The sequence below is a fragment of the Taudactylus pleione genome, unplaced genomic scaffold (assembly GCF_031769625.1).
Source record: "Taudactylus pleione unplaced genomic scaffold, aTauple2 ptg000095l, whole genome shotgun sequence".
Classification (NCBI taxonomy): domain Eukaryota; kingdom Metazoa; phylum Chordata; class Amphibia; order Anura; family Myobatrachidae; genus Taudactylus; species Taudactylus pleione.
In genome coordinates this window covers 7,722,469-7,739,163 of record NW_028284497.1, presented here as the reverse complement: position 1 = coordinate 7,739,163, position 16,695 = coordinate 7,722,469, and the positions used below count along the sequence as shown (strand labels likewise).

Here is a 16,695-nt window from a genome sequence, read left to right as displayed (position 1 = left end):
GACTTTCCCTGCCTCTAACAGCTGGGGGTCTTCCCTTCCCACCCCCAATGCTGCATCCTAACAGTTGTTCCTAAAATATACATTTTATTGCTTGTAGTCTCTGCGGTCCATAAGTTGCGTATGCATGATGCGATCTCCACACCGATAGTACCGGAATTCTGTTGAAAGAGTACGCATCAGTATGAACCCAAACACTGCTTTCTTATCATGTACAGAACCTAAGTTATCAAATATCTTTATTTCACAGCATTTAAACTAACTGAACCAACTTAAGTCATATACTTTAAAACTTACTAAACCTTATGTGTGAATATGTAATGTATGAGTATTCGGGGTTTGATATAAGGATGCTAGCTAACTTGGGGCAGATGCGTGCGCATAAAGCTAATAATACTCATACAAAGTCCTATGCATTCGCTAATATGCGACTAGTTAACAGCGCAATTGTGCGTATTAATGTGTGTATGAGAAATGATGAAAGATGCAATTGCATGTTGCTAGTAGTAATATCGCCACATGTACTAAAGGGTAAGTTTACCTAAAAAAGCGCTTAGGCGGCCATTTGCAAAATGGCGTCTTGCGATCTCATTTCCAAAATGGAGTCTTGCGGCCAGTCGCAAGATGTGATTTAATTGTAAACTGATCTGGTCTCAGCCAATTATCCAGCTTCGACAGGTTCACTGGATATTATAGGAGGTTTATACCCAAGTTTTCCACCATTGCAGTCCCACTGACTGACCTTACCAAAGACAAACAGAAAGTCATGGTGGAATGGGGTCCTGAAGCAGAGAAGGCTTTCCAGGAGTTAAAAATAGCATTATGTACCCAACCAGTTCTGATGACCCCTGATTTTGAAAGAGAGTTTGTTGTACAAACCGATGTGTCAGATGTAGGTATCGGAGCGGTCCTGTCCCAAAGCAAACTGGGTGAAGAACACCAGATTTTCTTCTTAAGCCGGAAAGAAACAATGCTGCTGTCGAGAAAGAAGCATTGGCCATAAAGTGGGAGTTAGAAACTCTCAGGTACTACTTGGTGGGAAGGAAGTTCAGATTGATCACTGACCATGCCCCTCTGAACTGGATGTCAGAAAACAAGGACAGTAATGCGAGAACAACAAGATGGTTCTTGGCGTTACAAACCTTTAAATTTACAGTAGAACACAGGCCAGGAAGCCAATGCAGATGCTTTGTCACGTGTCAATTGTTTGGGGGCTGCAGTTGTTCCGCCCCACAGGCCAAAACAAAGGGGAGGATATGTGATAGAAGCACTGGTGAAGTGGTCAATGGCAGGTACGTTTGTCCTAGGTTTCTGGCCTATGTGTTCTAAAAAACCCCAGGAGAAGTCTGTTTTATAAACAGACCAGAGTATCGGCTTTTGGAAAAGCCGGTTTGGGTCCTGGAGGTGTGGATGTGAGGAGAGGGAGGGCTCCATCCACAGGCCACTCCAGGTTTTGGGCCTTTTAGCCTGGTAGCAGGCTTATTAGGGCTCACACCTGGAACTGGCGGATTTAAGCTGTGTTCAGTTGTAGCTGAGTGTCACATACCTGGGAGAGCAGGCCGCAGGTTACCTTGCTCTGAGACACTCTTGGCTGTAAACCAGAAGGTACTGTGGACGGGGATTTTGTTCTGATAGTGAGGGAACTTACTGTCTAGTTAGAACCCAGACGGGATAGTATTTTGTTTATGTTTTGTTTTATTTATGTATGGCACAATAATGACTGGCTCTGACCAGCTTGTATGAGAACCCCAGAATTGTGTCCTGTTTCTCCGGCTGCGGTGTGTGTAAAGAGGGAGACCACCCACCCCAGGAGGGGGACCCCTATCCCGCCTGTGTCACAATATATATATATATATATATATATATATACACACACACACACACACAGGGGATGTAGTTAGTATGCCGGCTATTGAAATCCCGGCGTCTGAAGCCCGACCCGGGATGAAAAATAGGTGTCAAAATCCTGATGCCAGTCTAGATCCCGATGCTGGAATCTGGACAGCCGCCATCCCGATTCAGAGTTACATTGGGGCATCTTATCTGTTAGCCGTGGGGGGGGAGGGTTAGGTTTAGGCATCATGGGTGATGGTTAGGGTTAGGCTTTGGGGGGATGAGTTGAAGGTTAGACACCACTGGGGGGGTTAGGCACCATTGGGGCCCAGTTAGGGTTAGGCACTAAGGGGGGATGGTTAGGCACCAAGAGGGGAGGGTTAGGGTGCAGAGTGAGGAGGGATAGGGTGCAAGAAGGGAGGGTTAGGGGGAGAAGGGCGGAGGGTTAGTATATTTACCCGACCCCTGTCGGGATACCAAGCATCGAGATGCCGCTGTCACCATTTTGACAGCAGGCATCCCGACTGCCGGTATGTATATATAAATACAGTATACATGTGTGTGTGTTTGTTTTTTGTGTGTATGTATGCATATATATATATATATATATATACTATATATATTTATATATATATATATATATATATATATACAGTCAGGTGCATAAATATTGGGACATTGACAGAATTTTCATATTTTGGCCTCTATTCACCACCACAATGGCTTTGAAATGAAACAAACAAGATGTGCTTTAACTGCAGACTTTCAGATTTAATTTGAGGGTAAAAAGTGGGAGGCACATATAGAAACCGTTGTAATTCCTACACCGTTCACCTGATTTGGATGTAATTACCCTCAAATGAAATCTGAAAGGAGGCCGCACCATTTTCAGCTAGGCCGGCCCTGATTCAGAGCGAGCACTCTGGTCATAGCGTCCGGCTCTGAATCAGGCCCTTAGTCCCAGCCAGTGGTAGATTTTACCTAGGGCAGGGCTACAGCCTTCCCCCCAGTAAAATATGCCACCTCAGTGAGCCAGTTGCAGTCCGTGACTGTACTGGCTACACTGTGACTGGCAGTTACTTCCTAATGGAAGCACTGCCTGCCAATCACACACAGGACAGACAGTCCCAGGGAGAGGTGTTTTCTCCCCCTTGGACTGCCCTTGGACAGAGCATGTTTCCAGTGGGAAGTCTTTCAGGCATCCTTACCCGGCTTCGAGGGGTTACAGCTACTGCAGTCCCTAGAAGCCGATGTTTTGCACATGCACAGTCCAACTGCCGATTGTGCACATGTGTTGGTCCTGGCGCCTGCCAGATCCATTGTGAGGGGACTCTCTCCTCCTTTCCTAATCCTAGTGCAGTGTAGACAGCATGGCCAGCCCTCCTCATCCAAGAGGGTAGAAGCCGCTGCTGGCCCCAGTCAAACTGAGTTTAATCACCCCGCCCTTCTCCCACATAGTCTTTACACAGCAGGGCTGTAACTAGGGTGGTTCGACATGTGCCATGGCACAGAGCACCGCAGGGCAGGGGGCGCTGTTTGGGCCTGTCAATTTTCTATTTATTATCATTCTCACTTTTAGCTTCCTCTTCTTTTATCCCCAGCATCTCCTGGCCTCCCCTATCTCTATCCTGGCCCTTCGCCATGAGACCATGGCCCTTTTTCAGATATAAGTCTTATGTCCCTATTTGAAAAATAGGGGGTGGCACCAATGCTCTCTCTGGCACAGGGCACCAAAAAGTCTAGTTACGGCTCTGCTACACAGCATCCCTTAAAAAAAGTTTTCCCTCTACACGAGTGTGTTTCTTGTGGCCCTGACTAGGAATCTTGCCTCTATCTGTGCTGGCGTTGGTGGCTCACTCTTTGCATATGCAAAAAAGGATAAAGAACCTGCACTAGAAAGCCCCACCACCAGAGTACTACACTTTTGTTTGGTATAATTGTCAACCTTTGTATTTAGCCTGAATAGAGAGTATAATGGAGGTAGGTTTTGTGTACTGAACACTTCTCTATTATTTACATTTTTATATCACTAGAATATATGGGATTGCTGCTGCAATCACAGATAATTTGGTTTTGGTAGCATAAATTTCATACAGTTGTTAAACAAAGTTCTTTATCTCTTATGTCTTAATTATCTTTGCTGTTGTCATTGGTTCTTTTTAAAATATCTGAACTCTTCCAGTAATCTTTATCTTAACAAAGATTTTTTTTTTAAGTTTTCTTAAATATGCCACCCCATCTAATAACCTTCACCTTGCTTTTCCCTTTCTAGCTCTAGACCCAGGATTGGAACTGCTCCCTGAACATTGCTGTGACACCGTTCTGGCCCCTGCAGTATGGAAATGGTTAAGGTCACCGGATTTCCTGCGGCACTACAAATTGGTTGAACACATATCCCTCAGTATCCTGTTGAGGCTGTGTTTGTGACAACACTTTCAAATTATACATCTAGAGGACATCTGCTGTGTGACTACATAGATACTTTTACTGACACCCCTCCCAATGCCTACCTCCGCTCACTGTCCCTTTTCTCCCCTCTATTCTCCCCCCTCCTTCATTTTGCCCCCTGCAGAGGAATTGTTCATTGCTAGAACTTCATGACAGGCTGAATGAGAGGGGGATCAAAGAGCCTGAGAAGAATAGAACATTCAGTGGTATATCCAAAACTAGTAATACAGGTTTTAGAACCAAGTTTCTAAAATGATTCAATGTTTATTTAGATCATTTTAACATCTGAAATTGTGCATGTAGTTATCAACTAACACCAAATATAGAAAACAATTAAAATAAGTATATACAAAAGGACATAAATAAAATGAGAATTTTAAATATCGGCATAAATTTTAAGTACAGTTAGTAAACCTCTCAGTTATTTTAGTATTGTTTTTCAGCACAAAAAAAAACCTAAATTGATGAGTTAATTATATAATCACTTGTTGGTCATGTCCATGCGAGTACACAGCATATATATTAATGTAAGTTTAGACAAACATGCAGCCTTCAAAAAAACAACTCGCAAAATGTATTTAAATGTATGAAAGTAACTGCAAACAGGGACAGTTTACTCCTTAGAAATATATGTAGGCAAATGCCACCTTCCCTCTCCAAGGGCTCTATTCATCACAATCTGCATCTAAGATACGGATGGGTTGTGATAATATAAAATTTGCATTGCGATATCTGAATACAAGGATGTATCAAATATCGCATGCAGGGACAGATCTTGTGAGAGAGCTCTGTCCCTGCGAATCCTCTCCGCACTTTTCACGATATTTTTTACAAATAAAATACGCTGACAGTGTGACTATGCATGCGCTGCCGGACAACCCCCCTTGCGACCACCCTGGGACTGCCGCCCCCCCACTCCCACGACCCTCCCCCCGTGGTCACCCCCGCTCAGCTTACACTTACCTGTCCAGTGGTCTGTGCCGCGGTGAGGTACTCTGGTCAGCTGGTCTCCAGGCTCCGACACTGTGACCCCGGTCAGCTGCTCTGTGCTGTAAATTGAGATAACAGTATAGAGCAGCTCACCGGGGTCACAGTGCAGGAGCTCGGAGGCCAGCTGATTGGAGCCTCAGGGGACCTCACCGCAGCACTGATCACCGGTCCCTGGATGCAGGTAAGTGTTGGAGGTTTTTTTTTTAAAGTGATCAGCTTGTGGTCTCTTAAGACACACAAAGTTGATCACAGGGGCCGGCTCCCGGATCTGCCTGTTAGAGCAGAGCAGGAGTTGGGGAAACAGAGGAAAGGCTGTATAACACCATCTGAAGATGGCTTTATTATCACAGGACTTTCCTCTGTTTTTTTTTTACAATTAATTTCTAGTAAATAAATTACAGGTATGGGAAATGCGATTTGCTTACTAAAAATACGCAAATTGAAGGGCTTGGAGTAGTTTTTTTTTTTTTTACACGAAAAATGCTCCGAAAACCGTTTAATACATTTAAGTGAAACTAAAAAACACCCTATTTCACATTTTTTTTAGTAAAAAAAGAATGATAAATAGGGCTGCAAGTGGTTTTAGCCCTTAATAATACAGCACACAGAATGAACATCACCTCCCATAAACGGCACTTCCTGTCAATCACTCTGCGATGGGTCTGCGTAGTCACTGAGATCGCAGTCCTGATCGCAGTGGGTGTGCGTGAACCGGCCACTGCGATCACGACTGCGATGCATACGCATGTGCAGAATGCAGCAATCACCCAAATGCATGTGTAATCCCAGTTGCGATCAGTAGTGAATCAGACCCTATATGTGTTATAAATATAAAAGGCAATGTTGGTCTTAAAAAACATCACCCCCAAAACTAAATATAGTTTTCATGGCATTAAGGGACAGAAAATAAAATACCAAGGGCCAAATGTAATAGGGTGAGAGATTATAAAATGTGAGAGTTTAGCAGTAATCTCTCATACTATTACACTGGTCGAGTTTTATCTTCAAAATGGGAAATCATCTGGATGAGATTTTAAATCGTGAGAGTTATTTGAGTCTGAAAAACCTGCGAGTTTGCTCTGTTGCTTTGTTCTCGGACTCTATAACATTGGCCGAGTTTAAAAAGTGTGAGAAAACTGTCACATATTCTAAACTCTCACCCTATTACATTTGACCCCAAGTGTTATTATGCTGAATGTGAACGAGATACTTTTCCTGTTGAGTGTGTAGAAGGTCTTCTTCCATCAGGTCTACAGCTGTGACTTTACTAAGTCAGCTGGGTACACACTATACAATTCCCATGCCGACCTGTCACATATTAGGTTGTTGGACAGAGAATTTTTTAGTGTGTACACTGCACCAGGTCGGTCGATAACATGTCGGATCTGTCACTGACATAGGCTGTGCTGCATACACTATGTCGGACCTGTCGGAAAGACATCAGTCGAAATTTGCACTGTCAGTTGTGTGCCTAGCTTAACCCCTATCCATATAGATGTCATTGCTACCAAAGCAAATATACAAGTTGTATTTGTATGGTGTCTTGGAAGTAAGTTATACTGCCAAACATTAACCAGAGTTTTCGCTGTTTGAATCCAGATGTAACTTTATCACACAACAAAATCCCAGCAACACATCTTGAACATTTTTGTCATGGAATGCAATTCTCTAAAATGTGTTACTATTGAAACTGACAGAATTTCCACATCATTAACAGAGACCATTTATTTACATAGGACATATACTGTACAAACACTTTCTACTGCATATATTACATATATAATATATATACTGTATGTATATATATAATATATATTAATATATCTTCTGCAAAGTTATTGACTCAGTAGCGTTCTTGCCAGCTCTCCATCATGTATGAAATCATAAAATGACTATAATTATCTAAATGTAAACCATGGTATAGCATTCAGGACTGAGTGCCTGCCATATAGCAGACTCAAAAAGCCACATTCTTCAAACTGTCCTTTGCTACTAAAAGGAAGGTGACACTGGGGGAGGGCTAGGCACCCATTTCAGAGGGGCAATCAGTCAATTTCATGGAATTCTTGCCTTATTTGTCACAATAAGTGGGAGTTGGAAAAAGTAGGAGTGTCTGATCAGTAGCTGACCAACAGTGATGTGCCTGAGAGTTTGGGACAAGAGCTTCAGATAAAGCAAACACAGGGAGAGATTAAATATGCCACAGGCAGAGAGACAAAGAAAGTTCCTGTTACATTTCTGAGTGCTGGATGGATAACTATACAGATAGATAGATAGATAGATAGATAGATAGATAGATAGATAGATAGATAGATAGATAGATAGATAGATAGATAGATAGATAGAGGGATTGTTATTAGATTAACTATGTTAAATGGCACCCAGTATTGAGCAGGAAGAGGGACAAAGAAGAAGAATCTAGCCCATTGTGCAGGAGCAGCAGAGATCGGATTCTGCACTTGTTCTGTGGAAGTGGTGTTTTAAGCACAAATCAGTGGTTGAAATGTCACGCAGGAAACAGAGGAAACCTCAGCAGCTCATCTCTGACTGTGACAACTCGACCTCTTCAGAGAATGGTAAGGACAGTGACTGGAGATGGGGCAAGTTCAGGGAGAGGAGTGTGTGTCTCTGTGTTAGGTGTGCTAGGAGGGAAACATTGGACTTCAACTGTGACTAATCAACTCTTCACAGGAAGGAGTTTGGAAGCTCATATTTAGAAAAGTGTGAAACATCTACACTTGTGAAAAGATTTTAAGTGGTTGTGGTTTATGTTTCTATTAGAAATAAAATAGACGTGATATAGAATTGGATTTATTAGTCATTTAATACAGACATGCTACAAGGCTGCATCACAGTCACTTCAGGCAGGTGATTCAGTGTTGGCTAAAACAATTATATTAATACACAGTGCTTGTACTGTATGCTAAATGCAATCCAGCATGTACATTGGATACCTGTATGGTTTTACATAATGCAACTGTCGGTACCTTTTTAAACCACTTTACTTTTATCTATTACAGCATAGAAGAATATTATTAATTACAATAATGACTTGATGTGTCTATATACAGATACAGTATACAGTAGTTAATTAGGAAATTAATTAATAGTAATACTAATAATTATACCTCTCTCGCATGTATGTATGTATATATATACATATATATATATATATATATATATATATATATATATATATATATTCATTCAGCTATATGCTATCAGTGTTTTTTATTTATGGGATTTGTGGACGCACAAGACTACCCAATATAATATAATTGTAATGTAGGCATTTAACTGTAGAAACACTGCTTGTATTAGAGGTACAGCAACAGCAATGAGTATTGTATCCCCAGGGTCTTTAGCAATTATGTGCACTATAAGATTCAGAACATGTGGTGTTTCCTGTATTTAGGGACAGAGAGAAACAGTGTAATGCAGATTAGGTTTGCGGATCATTCCATGTGACTTTTTAGATCATCTGACTAATTTGCCAGCTTTCATATATATTCCATATAGAGACTAAGAGCAAGCCATGTTCCCAAGCATGGATAAGCATAGTGACATGTTTTGAAGACCTCGACTACACATATTGGCAGATTTTTTTTCAAAGGATGTCCATGCTGGGAAAGTTATACAAGGCCTATACAATATCTAACAGATCTATCATTAATATATTATCAGACAATTAAATCATACATATTTCAGAACCCATTACAATTAGTGAATTTTGTACAAATAGCTGTTGTAAAATTAAATATTATTAACTAAGAAACACAATAATAAAAACAGTATTGTTCTTACTTGCATATCTTCACTTACAGTACTTAGAGGGAAAAAACAGTACCCAAAATGTACACTTATAAAGTACTTTTAAGTATTTTTTTTCTTTTACACTATATGTACCAACAGCTGCATTCTCTATTACCTGATAAACTTAAAGGTGTGCAGAAAGATAGCTATGACATTTATGTTGCATGCACAAAAATCTCGCAGTCTCAGAACAGAAAGTGTTTTATGTTCACTGCAGTAGAAAGTTGCCTTAGAAGCGGTCCCTGGCCTTAATGGCCACTCAGAAAAAACTATTTGTATATTTTATATGCGCCAGGACCTCATATAAAACTTGCAATTTTCTGTTACTGTCTCAATTTGAGACAACTTGAAAACAGTGTTTATTTGTGTTCTATTTTTCCACTTAAGAACACATTTAGAAATATACCCAACAATGTTCTATGTGAGTTATTTGTCAAAATAATATTCCTCTAACTACTCTCCATGAAATACAATAAAAGCAGATGTATATTTCAATGAATTAATACTAATATACACATTCAAAAGGCAGAACAATAACTGCTTTAGAACTGATCACACAGCCCATTCTAATACCAGCAGACACACAGTGTTAAAGTTGCCAGTTCTAAACAATATCGGTATCATAAGCATGGAGTTAGACACTAGTCTAGGGGGTATATATCAAAGCTTGGAAAGAAATAAAATTGTGAGAGATAAAGTACTAACCAAATAACTTCTAACTTACATTTTAAAGGCTTTGTTTGAAAAATAAGTTAGGAGCTGATTGGTTGGTACTTTATCTATAACTATTCTATCTCTCGCCAAGCTTTGATAAATAAAACAATGTTTCGTGCTGCCGTTACAAGCTTTGCTGAATAGATCTGTAAAAGTTAAATTACCCATATTTAATGAGACACAACTTGACACACAGTTCATTTTGGGGTCTATTTTTTTTCAAAGTCAGCGCTAACTAATAATAATCATCTATAACTGTCTGTAACTAATAATAATTTTATTTTTATAGTGCTTTTCTCCAAAAGTACTCAAGGCACGTTATAGGTACCATGAAAATACGGTGGTTTAGACTTTTGTAAAATACAGAACATGATACAAAGTTTTAGATTAGTATAAAATACAGATGCCATGAATATAATATAAATGTGAGGCAGCCATTTTGGGTCATCAGTTCCAAGGATTAATCATCATAACAAGGTGAGGCAGCCATTTTAGGAGCACTACATATGCTTGCATCGGATAGAATAGGCAATGCCTGAAAGAGATGACCAAAATGAGGGAGAAAAAAATGGCGAGATGAATGATCCTTGCAAAACCATCAGAACCATGCATTGTTCATTCTACACAAGAGAGTACCAGACGAGACAGCACCTTGTGTGCACTACATAGGTTACAATGTACAAGATAAGCAATACAAGTCTAATACAAGGGTAAAATGAAAAGCAATAAACAATGCCCACTGTATAATTAGTTCCACGTGTTGCTCATTCAGCCCTTGGAAGTACCAGACGAGGCAACCACCTAGGGTGCACTACATAGGTTACAGTGGGCAGGATGAGCAATTCATAGAAGTGTAACATGCAGTGAGGAAGCACAGAGGAAAAAAGTACAGTAGGTTGAAATGGACACATGTAAGAATGGATAAGTGACATTGAGAAGAAGGGGAACAAGAGAGGGATGGTAGCATACAGTAAGTGGTTCATGATGCAGCAGTATGGAGAGAGATGGAAAGTAGTCAGTGTCTTGCAGATAGATACACGTTACATAGTAAAAAGCATTAATAACAGAGGTGCCATAATGCAAAATGAGTGAGGACAAAATGCAGTAATAATAGTAATAATGGACAATGTTAAACAACATTGTGTGGCATACTATGTAATACTGCAGTAGGCAGTGATACAGATTTTAGTAGCTCCGGAACCTATCTTTTGGAGTCCTGGCACAAAATGTACACTTCTGTGAGGGTTTTCTCTCCTTCACCGATAGTCTTATGCTGACAGTGGCGGGTCACAGCACAATGCACTTGCGCACTACCCTTTCTAGCTTCACACGTCCTCAAAGATTTTTGTTGCTTAGTAAATTGCACTAAGCATACATCCCTATAGATGGCTATGAAAACGGCGACAAGCAACACTAAATAGGTGAGCAACAGAGAAATGTCTGCTTTCTCCACATTAATCTGAGAAAAGCTCTTTCCTGGATGAAAACACAGGAGAAAAGGCTTTTCCCATCTTAACAATAGACTTGTAAAGAAAGCCCTATGTATTTATGTCTGAAGAGAGATGTTTGACCTATAGAGAACAGCCTTCTCTGCTTCTATAGTGCTGCTGGGCATAGTGCATCAGTGAGGCAGGCCGATACCAAATGATACATGTTCTGGGACACTGTACCTGGACTACTGGATTTTAGCAACTTTGAAAGAACATAGTGTATATTAAATTGAAGAGCAACAGTTAAACTTTTTAGAACATCTATATAATAGATGTACAGTATAAGGCAACTGACAAACAATGCAATAAGGGGCAGGCATGGGGGAATAAAAACTCCCTGACTGCTCTTTGGGGAAGGGCCACCATAACTTTCTATTATTTGCCTTAATGTACCATGTTACATTATGTGTCAGCAACTGTTATACAAGATATAGTAACTAATAACAACTATTATCATATGTTTTTCCATTCCATTTTGTTTCAATTTGATAACAACTTAGCGTTTGGTCACAGACATATATACAAATTATGAAAATGTGACGTCTTTGTACTGTATATGCATCTACATGCACATAAAATAATATATATAAATGCAGAGTGGTTTATAAAAAATTGACATACGTTTTAACATGACCGATTCATATGCTGATATAAGGGAGTGCTAATTTGTACTTTGAATACATTTCCCAGTAGCATTGGGTAGACATATGTCTGTACATTAATCATACCATATTATATGCTCATATAGGCTTATAACTCACAACATAGTGGGCCTGATTTAGTGGCACAATATGCCGATTATCACACAGTTGGCCAATGTTTATGTGCTATGTACATGCGTCTGAGTCACATTGAGCATCTGTCCTGATTGTTACCGCACCGCGACACGGTATTAATTTGGATGCAGGAGAGCGGTTTCTAATAGGCGCTCCTGGGAGGTAATAGTGGGGTGGCAAGGCAGATGTGGGCGTGTTGCTGGCAGTGGCTGCGTCTAAAGTCGCACAGTCGCTCACCCAGGACGCCATGTTAAGATGTAGAAACTGTTCCTTCCATAGGGCTGGTGCAAGTTTCGATTGTGCATTCATGGTGTATCTAAAGATGTGCCGAGATGGATTTACACAGCTGCAAGACGCTGCAAGTGGGTGTCTCAGTATCTTGGAAATCGTTTGCAGAATTAGCATAAGTCTGCGTCCGACTCAGAGTCAGGCCCAGTATGAGCATAATATAATTCCCTTGCAAACTTACTCTCCAACTTATTATTAGAAGGCGTGACTTGTGCCTCTTCCAGTATAATCATGGCTGCGGCTATTTACTCTACAGATTGTTATTGGATGTGAGGTTAGGCTTTCTGTAACCCGGTGCAAATACTTAGCTCGGTGTTCTCCTCCCCTCTCCCCTGTAGATAGTAGTCACCTCTTCCTATATAACTGCCATATAAGGTAGAGAACATCAAAGTGCCCACCATATAATGCATAGAACATCACAGCACCTGCCATATAATACAGAGAACATCACAGTGATCACCATGTAATACAGAGCATCAGTGACTGCCATGAAATACAGGGGTGTGGATTGAAAAATCTAACATTTTTAAATAGTCAGTCAGTAGGTCATCACCAAATGGCTGACAGGGTCAAATGGTGAACTTTTAAATGGTCGATATGGACTAAGGTCGACAGATTCAAATGGTCTGCACACAAATGGTCAACACAGAAAAGGTGAACACTCTTTTTTTATACAGGTATTTTAACCCTAATCCTCACCATAACCTAATACCTCTACCTAGTGCCTAACCCTAAAGGCGCATATCCACTACACAATATAAATGGACGATTGAATGATAACAACATCGTTATTGTTCAATCGTTCATTAATCGTGCAGTGAATATGCTGGCAACGACCAGCGATGCGCACTCCCGCAGGTCGTTGTCAGCATCTGTCATCGCCTGAACATACTGCCCAACCTGACTATATCATCAGGTTGTGCATAAACGGGGATGAGGGAGGGTGCCTGCACTGAACGACATATTGTTCAGTGTGGGCACAATATCTACTGCACAGTATAATGAACGATTGAACGATAACGATGTCGTTATCGTTCAGTCATTCATTAGTCGTGAAGTGGATACGCACCGTAACCCTCCCCTAGTGCCTAACCCTAACCGTCCCCTTCCACAGCCTAACCCTAGCCTTCCACCAAATGCCAAACCCTAAGCTGAAACCTTGCCCTAACCCTAAAAATCATAAAAAATCCTGAAAAACATGTGCCAACATTTTTTGTGCTGACCATTTGCATACCTCCCAACTGTACCGCATTTAGCGGGATAGTCCCGTTTTTCTGGGACTGTCCCGCTGTCCCGCCCGTGGGCCGCATTGTCCCGCGGTGGGGGGAAGTTGGGGGAAGCATACACACGTGTATGCAGAGCTAGAATAGACGCTGTGTGCATGCGCACAGCATCTATTCAGCGTACGGGGGGAAGCCCGGGGGCTGCCTAGCATCTCGGAGATGCTGGGCACGCCCCATTAGTGATGTAAATGGGGGCGTGTCACCAGACCATGCCCCCTTTACGATTAGGCCACGCCCCCTTTTCGCCTTCGAAGCGCGCAGGTCCCGACTCCCTCCCAACAAATGTTGGGAGGTATGCATTTGTATGTCAACCATCTGGTGTCGACCTATTGACTGTCTGTCTAGACATACCTGTATCAAAATACAGGCAGTATTTTTGTTTTCCTTACAATATTATTCCCTCATTATTAATTAATCGTTCCTTAATAAATAAACCTAAAAAACTTCAGTATCACCGTAACAACCCCATTCAGTATAATTAATATAATTGACCCTTTTACAATAATTACCTACATTATCCCCATTATTAATTAGCCCCAACAGCATCAAATATTACCATTTATGTAAATTACCCCCTCATCATCTTAATTAACCCAATTAAAGCATTAACCATTTACCTTCTTACTCTTACCTACCGTAACCTATACCCCAATACCATAATTTACCTGTTGGAGATTTTTCTGTTCCTCTCCTGTGTTCAGGAAGCAAGACACATCATCAAGCAGGTGCCTGTCAGGCAGGGCCCACCATGGTGGCTGTCGTTGAAGAGGAGGGGCCATGCAGAGCCTATTGCAGCAGAGCACGGTCCAGGGAGGGGATAACAATAAGCTGACTGTCCCCCATCTCTGCTCAGTGCTCTGTGCAGCAGCTTCAGCTTCACTACTGGCGCCCTTTTCCCTTCAACACCCAGGGCATGTGCCCAAACTGACACCCACTTATCTGCATCCCAGGAAGGTGTGACTGATGCATTTAGCAACATAATCATTGCTGAGGCTACAGTATTTACTCTCCAGGTTATTATTTGAAGGTGTGACTGGTGCCTTCAGCAGCGGTTATTATTGGAAGCTGTCATGGGCATATCTAGAATGGGTGCACGGTGTGCAGGGCAAGGATGTACACACCACACACCGTGCACCCATATACTATACTTACCTGTGGTCAGAGCTGCAGAAATCACACCAATGCCATTTTCCTGAAGACCAGCGCATGTGCTGTAGACTCTGGTAATGAAGCAGCATGCGGGGTCCTTTTTCTCTTAATCCACTCCTGGAAGGTGTGACTGGTTCCTCCTGCAGCATGATCATGGCTGTGACTATACTCTCTGTGATTTCATAAACTCCTGTAGTGGTTCCTAAAACTCTGCTTTCAAAATATGTGATTGTATATACTATGTACAGCCATGGCCAAAAGTTTTGAGAATGACACAAGTATTGGTTTTCACAAAGTTTGTTGCTTCAGTGTTTTTAGACCTTTTTGTTAGATGTTACTATGGTATACTGAAGTAAAATGACAAGCATTTCATAAGTGTCAAAGGCTTTTATTGACAATTACATTAAGTTTATGCAAAGAGTCAATATTTGCAGTGTTGCCCCTTCTTTTTCAAGACCTCTGCAATTCGCTCTGGCATGCTGTCAATCACATTCCGGGCCACATACTGACTGATGGCCGCCCATTCTTGCCTAATCAATGCTTGGAGTTTGTCAGAATTTGTGGGTTTTTGTTTGTCCACCCGCCTCTTGAGAATCGACCATAAATTCTCAATGCGATTAAGGTCTGGGGAGTTTCCTGGCCATGGACCCAAAATTTCAATGTTTGTTCCCCGAGCCACTTAGTTATCACTTTTACCTTATGGCAAGGTGCTCCATCATGCTGGAAAAGGCATTGTTCGTCACCAGACTGTTCTTGGATGGTTGGGAGAAGTTGCTCTTGGAGGATGTTTTAGTACCATTCTTTATTCATGGCAAAATTGTGAGTGAGCCCACTCCCTTGGCTGAGAAGCAACCCCACACTTGAATGGTCTCAGGATGCTTTACTGTTGGCATGACACAGGACTGATGATAGATCATTTTCGGAATTTGATGAATAGCCTAATTTCTACATCCCCATACTAATGTATGGGGAGTGTGGAAATGAACGCAAAAAAATGGTAATTAAGGCAAATGTCCTTAAAACCATTATTTTAGTGTTGATGAATAGGCCCCTATGTCATCTGCATGCACCGGCAGAATAGAAAGCACTGCATGTGTGTGCAGTGTAAACTTGGCCGAGTGCGGTGTGAACGGGGTCTCATCCGGGAATGACCTGTGTTCAAAATCCCGGTTCGATCTCGGGATTTTGGTCTGAATGTGGTATAGAGACAATATTGGAGAAAATGCTTTATGTTGATAATAAAGCATTTATTTTCCTATTACGTACCCCTTTGCCTAATGCCAAACAGAGATGATGTTAGCATATGAGTGTCCTGTTACAGCCAATTTCTGCCTTTTCGGTCATAAATGCAATTGAAATGGTCATTTACAGGGCAATTTGTGTCTAAGCGCAAAATAAAAAACGCCTGTGAAAAAAATCATATTTATCTTCCTATGCGAGATTTGGCTGTAAACCTGAGATGTGATCAAGTCTCCATAGGTATCAAATGCATGTTTTTTTTTCCCCTGCAAATAACAGGAGTAAATGCACCAGATATACGACAAGAGGTCTGGCTTCACACACTGTGAGTACAAAAGATGGGCAAAATCACAGTACACAATTCATGTACATTGCAGTGGTAGGAAAGTGTATATAGTACCCAAGTCACACTGAGCATGTCAAAAGCAAATTGGACCATACATAAATATAAAGTTGTAACTTTTTAAAAAGTACACAATAATGTAGCAGCCTTCCACTTCATAAACAGGAATCACATTTTATTTTTTTAAATCGAGTGTTTAGTACAGTGTAATCTTGCTAATAGTTGCTGGGAGCAACGGTGCGATAGCGGGGGCCATGCTGCATTCGGCAGCATGGCCGCCACTCACGATATCGCCTGTCGTACCTGCATGCAGGTCCGACAGGCGATGTCGT

General features: G+C 41.3%; 1 protein-coding gene across 2 annotated transcripts in view; it reads left to right on the top strand.

Annotated features, from left to right (window-relative positions):
• Positions 1-7,493: 7,493 nt before the first annotated feature.
• The window catches only part of SALL2 (spalt like transcription factor 2), a 36,594-nt gene continuing 27,392 nt past the window's right edge, over positions 7,494-16,695 (top strand). For both annotated transcript variants that reach the window (XM_088470220.1, XM_088470219.1), the window contains exon 1: positions 7,494-7,844. In XM_088470220.1, coding sequence (XP_088326346.1) covers positions 7,772-7,844 — 73 coding nt within the window. In that variant the 5' untranslated portion in view covers positions 7,494-7,771. The remainder of the gene's footprint in view (positions 7,845-16,695) is intronic.